The following is a 6,143-nucleotide window of genomic DNA, read 5'->3' on the forward strand; positions in this document are numbered from 1 at the left end:
CGCTGACCCGCTGACCATCTCAGGACTGCTTGATATTAAGTTTCCCCAGACTGGGCCAGGCCTTTGCCCACAGGCACAGAGACAGGCGAGGACGCACGCTTTTGTCACTCCTGGCCAGCAGCAGGGCAGCGAGGAGGGTGAGGGTCAGGGACACTGCAGCGTGAGGTCCAGGAAGCCTGGAGCAGCTCCGTGTCACCAGCAGCAGCCGCGTGGAGCACAGATGGCAGCGAAGGGCCCCTGCGTGGCTCTGCCTCGACCCCCGCAACGGCTGGCACCCCCACAGCCCAGGCCCCAGCACAGGGTCCAGGCAGACCAGACAGGGCTTGGTGGGGAGGGGGGCGGGCCCAGGGCCCCGGGGCTGCGGGCCAGGGCCGCTGGCAGGTGCCTGGTCCTCAGCACAGCTGGATGGGCAGGCGCAGGTGGGGGGGCAGCAGGCCCCTCGGGGGTGACCTCTCAGGTGGGACAAGACGTGAGCTTTCGCTTGCTTTTCATTGCAGAGGAGCAGGGACGTGGCATCTCTCCGGTTGCATGCGGCCCGCCAGGGTGCCCGCTGCCGTCCCCAGCGCCCGCGACGCACCACCTACTGAGGCGGCCCCAGCGGCCTCTGACCGGGCTCCCAGCCACACAGGCCACCACTGGCCACGAGGGCAGGTGGGTGTGAGGTACCCGGGGCAAGGCCGAGCAGGGCTGGACAAGGACGGGAGCAGATGCCCGCACTGGGCGCTGTAGGGCCACGACCCGCCAGCCGAGGGGTGAATAAACAGAAGGGAGGAAGATCATTTTCTTTAAACACATGCACAGTGAACAAGAACCACACATATGTCTCAGCTTAAGTGCACACGCCTTGTACGGGCTCCAGGCACAGCCGCACGCATGCGGCACGGCCCCCCTCCCTGCCAGCCACCGGGGCCCTGCGTGGACGCTCTGAGCTGTCTGGGCTCCAGCAGGGCAGGGTTCAGAACCAGCAGCGCTTAGAAACATGACCCGCCTGGCCGGGGCCAGAGCCACTCTGTAAAAACCAGCAGATGGTTGAGAACATGAATACGGAGTGCACAGTCAGACCCCTACCCCACGAAGAACAACATCCCACTCTGTGAAGAGCCTTCCAAAGTGGCTCCTCCCACACGCGGGTTTATTTCAGACCTTCAGAGGTGCGGGAAGGCAGTTTTGTCCCACCCTGCGAGGGACAGGCTGGGCGCAGCCAGGAACGTGGGGAAGCCCCTCCCGAGATGGTGTCACTGCGCGGGCTCTCCCCAGCCCCGCCCTCTGATGCCTGCCATGTTGTCTCTGAAGCGTGGGTTTCTAGGTCCCTGAGCTCAGTGGTGGGCACCGGGCAGCTCCGGGGTCAGCAGACTTGGGTCCCCAGTGCAGATGGCTCGTGACCTCGCACTTCAGCTTCACCACAGTGTGGAATGACGCGGTTCCCCGCCCACCACCTCCCCGGAGACACACGGGCGGCCAAGCTAGTCCTGACTGTGAAATAAACATGAGCGTTGAAGTCTGTCCGGCTCCGTCACCCCCGCTGGCCTCCCGGGCTCAGACGCTCGTTTCCGGCGTGTGAACGACCTCCCCGTTTTTCTCGGGCTCTGCTTTCAGGAAGTGCTCCACCTCCCGGGAGTCTACCCTCACGTCCGCGGGGGGCTTGCGGCGCTCCTCCTCCTCCACGGCCGCCTCGGGCCTCTTCCTAATGCAGAAGAAGTTGCCCAGCACCAGCACGAGGGAGGAGGCCAGCACCTCGGCCCCCGCCAGGACAAACACGTACTGGTAGACGTGCGTCGCGTCCAGGAGCTTGCCTGCAAAGGGGTGACAGCGTCAGCCCGGGCTGAAGGTCACCCCCACAGTCACTGGCTACCTGTATACCACTGTGCTGTTGGGGACAGCTCCGGGGCACCCTGTCCCAGCCTCTCCGGCCCCCAAGGTAGCACAGACCAGGGGGCTTAAGGGAGGCTTTGGATCCGAGCGGGTGCAAGAGGCAGAGTCTCCGGGTGAGTGACCAGGCCACACTGCCTCTCGCTGGAGGCCCTGTCACCCGTGGCCCTCATAGGAACCGTCTAGGGCCCCAGAAGAGCGCCAGGACAATGGCGCTCGCGGGGTCCCATGGGTGGTGGCCTACAGAGTCGGCTGGAGAGACCCAGGCCAGGATGCCTGCCTAGCCTACACCCCAGGATTTTCTCAGCCTTCACAAAGAAGAGCAAAAGCCCAACGTAACCAAAGCCGACCCCCACCTCGGCTCTGGGCTGGCCCAGGTGCAGGGGCACCGCCCTCGGGATTCCCCTACATGGCAGCCTTTGGCCTGGGAGGCGGGCACGGCCAGGGTTTGCTCCTGACACTTGCTGTTCACCTGCTGGGTCCCTGCAGCAAAGAGCCCTCCAGTGGTGGGCCCCCCCGCCCCCGGCAGGCTCACTCACGCCCGCGTCCCAGCACCCACCTCCCGACGGGGGCCCGATGAGCACGGCGACGGCCTCCAGCAGCAGCACGAGGCCAATGGCACTGGAGAACTTCTGGGTGCCCACGATAGCCATGAGCACCTCGAACTGCAGGGCTCCCACCATGCCGTAGGAGATGCCAAAGAAGATGCAGAAGACAACCAGGCCTCCGTAGTCGCTGGCTGTGGACCCCGTGAGGTCCGTGAAGCCGTTGAAGAACATGGAGAAGCTGAAGAGGTAGACAGAGTAGGGCCGCACCTTCTCCAGGCCAGTGATGAAGCCGGCAGTGGGCCGGGCAAAGATGTCGATGAAGCCCAGCACGGTGAGCAGAAAGGCGGCCTGGCCGTCGGGCACACCCAGGTCCTTGGCATAGCTCACCACGAACACGGGGGGCACAAAGAGCCCCAGCACCATGATGGAGGCGGCCACGGCATAGATGACGAAGCCGCGGTCCCGGAAGACGCTCAGGTCCAGCAGCCGGCGTGGCGGCCGCTGCGGCGCGGGTCCCGGAACTGGCCCGGGCGCCCGCAGGGGCCTCATGAGCGCGGCACACACGCAGCAGTTGAGTAGGAGGCCGCCCAGGATGAGGAAGCCGCCCCGCCAGCCGTAGCGGTCCTGCAGCAGCTGGCCCAGCGGGGATAGGGCGCACAGGAACACGGGGCTGCCTGCAGCCGCCAGCCCATTGGCCATGGGGCGCCGCTTGTTGAAGTAGCGGTTGAGCATGATGAGCGACGGCTGGAAGTTGAGCGCCAAACCCAGGCCTGCGGGAGGGACAGGCGGCAGAGGCGTCATACCAGCCCATCCGGGCCCTCGTCCCCGCGGCTTTGGGTGGGCATCTCCGCGCGCCCACTGACACGCCAACGGAGACCACTGGGGAACGGGGGACAGACCGGCACCAGGCCTGGGGGGCCGTCCACAGCTGCCCGTTCCTGAGGCCCTGTTCTGGGCACACCACCCCAGCACCCTCGCTGCCCAAGCCGATGCCCCCTGCCTCAGAGGGCCCAGCGGGCCACAGCCTGCCCCACTCCCAGACGGGCTCCACTCACCAGTAATCACCCCAGTGGTGAGGTAGAGCTGGATGACGCTTCTGCAGAAGGACGCGGCCACCATGCCCAGGGATGCCAGGAGGCCCCCCGTGAGCATGACGGGCCGGCAGCCAAAGCGGTTCACGCACACGCTGCACAGTGGGCCTGTGAGGGGTGGGGACACGGGGCTGGGCCCAGGCTCTCCACGCTCACCGAGACACCTGGCCTGGTGCTGCGGCCGGGAACGGCCCCTCCCCTCGCTCCCCCGACACCCCCCGCCCAAGCTTGGTGGGCACCCCAGGTGCCCGGGATATGAGTCACACTCACACGCCTTCCTGAGCAAAACGCAGCTCGCAGCAAAATGTCCTGGACAGACTTGACGTGTGCCCAGTGTGGCCGTGTGGGGAGCCACGGCTTTCAGGCAGAAGCCTCTCCGGGGTTCCCCTGCAGTCGCCCCAGAACCTGGGCCGCAGACACCAGGTGCCCCTGCCGGTCCCCCACGCTTCCTGCTGGTGTGTGAGGTTCTTAACCAGAGCGGCCTTGGTGAACCCCAGAGGTGACCTCTGGGCATCGCAGCCCCTTACCTGTCCCGTACAACATGGCCAGCAGGATGGAAGAGATCCAGGCCGTGTCGCTGTAGCCAATCCCAAACTCACGCATGAGCTCCTTGAAGAAGACACTGACCGCCTTGGGGAAGGCGTAGGAGAAGCCCGTGATGACAAAGCAGCCGAAAAGAACGGCCCAGCCCCAGCCTCCGTCCGGGGCCTTGATGCCCGTGGGGCCCTCGTCAACCACGGCGCCACCCATGGCCAGAAGGGCAGGTTGTGCGTCCCTGAGGAAGTGAAGCAGACTCAGTCGTCCAGCCTCAGCCACAGCAGGGTCCCGAGGCCCAAGCCACCTGACAGCCCACCAATGGCCCTCACCTGCGTCTGGCCTGTCTGGGCGGCCTGGCAGCGCTTCCGCCCTCCTCCACCCAGGCCTGGCCTGCTCCCACCCAGCTGGCTCTAAAGGGCAGCGGCTTTTTTGGGCTCAGCACAGTCTCAGGTTACCTCCTGAGGAAGACAGACCCCAGCAGGGACATGAGACCAGCCGTGTGGGGGAACAGGCTGCACTTTCCGCCGCCTGTGGGCGGGTCCTGTGAGAAGGGGGCCTGGGGCCCCACCTGGGGTGGTGTCCCTTGAGTCCTAAGCTAGCTGTGGTCAGCTGTGCTCCCCCACCCCCAGGGGAGCAGGACTCCCGATTCTGTCCTCTGTCGCACCTCTCCTCCGCGGGTGAGAGCCTGAGAAAAGGGCGAAGACTCACACGGGCTTGACTGTGCGGGCAGGAGTTGGGGGCAGCCGGCAGGGGCCCGCAGACGGTCCTTACACAGAGGATCCCCTCCACACCATGCCCTCTGACCAGCAAAGGAGGGCCCCTTGCTGAGCCGGAGCTGACTCCTCCCACCCAGCTGCCCACAGACTGAGGAAGGGGAGATCCCAGGGTGGGCGGCAGGACTGAATGAAGGGGTAGGCTTCCATGCAGCCCACTGGAGCAAACCATTCCGGCCCCCAGACTACTAAGGCGGGGAGAGGGCTGCCTGTACCGTGTCGGCCCGAAACCCCACAGCAGCCCTGGGCCCACTTCCCTCTCCAAGCCACACCTTAGCCCCGCTGAGGTGCAATAATTTAGAATGTTGGGACCAGACGTCCAGCTGGAGACCCTAGCCTCCCGTCTCCGTCCCTCACCTCCATCTGATCCTAGCGCCAGAAATCCCCTAATCCCAGAGAGGAGGCTGATGGCTGGTCCCCCACCTCACCTGACAGAGCCTGTTCCCAGAAGAGTGCCTCCCCAGTGCAGGTGCGGGGACGGGAGGGCAGCTTCCAGGGCCTGAGCCTATGGGGTCCAGCCCCTCAGCCCAGCGGCCCCCACCAGCGGTGTGCAGACCAGCTCTGGGGGAAGGAGGCCCCGATGGGGAGCACTTGCCAGTGCTGTGGTGTGAACACTCCGCCTCCACTGATGTCCAGGAACGTCCCAACCAGGAGACTGAACAGCCCCCTGGCTCCACCCCCTGTCCCCTTTCCAGCAATATCCTTGACCTTGCAAAGCCCCCTGGGTGGCCCATTTTCTGTATGCAAGCCAGAGACGGAACGTGGGGCAGGACTTTGGAGTGAGTGCAGGGTGAGTGAACGGGGAGAAGTGATGTGGAAAGTAACCCCCCTCCAGCCTCCACCCTGCCCCTGCCCCCAGCACCATGGCCACAGGAGCCTGGGTGGGGGGAGGTCTGGACTCCCGATTCCGGGGTGTGTCATGTGTTAGGGGGTGTTTGCCGAAGACCTTCTGGGTGATTCCAAGCAGTTGTTGACGAGATGACTGTTGGATGATGGACTTCCAGGAGCCAGCTGGCCGTCCGGCTGATGACCAGGCTGACACGGCCCACTGGAGCGGAACATGGCCCAGGCCCCCACCCTAGGCTGGGCCAGGCTTCAGGGCCATGGGCAGCGCTCCTGGGAAACCCAAGAGAACAACCTCTCCTCTCGCTGGGCTCCCAGACCCCGTACCCTTTGGCACCGCCCCCCCGAGTGCTCAGAAGGCTTGTGGACCAGAGGGCAAGGTGCAGGGTGTTCCTGAGGCCAAAGGCTCCCCAGCCCCGGGCGGGGGGGGGCAACCAGGCCGAGGAAACCCCCGGTCCTCCTGCAGATGTGCCCACAGCCCT

At 65.5% G+C, this 6,143-nt stretch overlaps 2 protein-coding genes across 3 annotated transcripts in view; one reads left to right on the forward strand and one right to left on the reverse strand.

Annotated features, from left to right (window-relative positions):
• Positions 1 to 794, forward strand: part of CSNK1D (casein kinase 1 delta) — a 31,309-nt gene extending 30,515 nt beyond the window's left edge. The window contains exon 9 of the mRNA XM_044247169.1: positions 498 to 794. Within this exon, the coding sequence (XP_044103104.1) occupies positions 498 to 587 (90 nt within the window). The 3' untranslated portion in view covers positions 588 to 794. The remainder of the gene's footprint in view (positions 1 to 497) is intronic.
• Positions 795 to 1,396: 602 nt separating this feature from the next.
• SLC16A3 (solute carrier family 16 member 3) lies at positions 1,397 to 5,334 on the reverse strand. 2 transcript variants are annotated; one of them, XM_044247166.1, is made up of 5 exons: positions 5,247 to 5,334; positions 4,036 to 4,283; positions 3,473 to 3,616; positions 2,429 to 3,187; positions 1,397 to 1,793 (listed from the first exon to the last, which is right to left on the reverse strand). In XM_044247166.1, the coding sequence occupies exons 2-5, from the start codon at positions 4,256 to 4,258 to the stop codon at positions 1,537 to 1,539; spliced, it is 1,383 nt and encodes a 460-aa protein (XP_044103101.1). In that variant the 5' UTR covers positions 4,259 to 4,283; positions 5,247 to 5,334; the 3' UTR covers positions 1,397 to 1,536. The 2 variants fall into 2 exon arrangements, with proteins under 2 accessions (XP_044103101.1, XP_044103100.1); XM_044247165.1 differs by lacking the exon at positions 5,247 to 5,334 and adding an exon at positions 4,375 to 4,416.
• Between the last annotated feature and the right edge of the window lie 809 nt (positions 5,335 to 6,143).

The sequence above is a fragment of the Neovison vison genome, chromosome 5 (assembly GCF_020171115.1).
Source record: "Neovison vison isolate M4711 chromosome 5, ASM_NN_V1, whole genome shotgun sequence".
Taxonomy (NCBI): Eukaryota; Metazoa; Chordata; class Mammalia; order Carnivora; family Mustelidae; genus Neogale; species Neogale vison.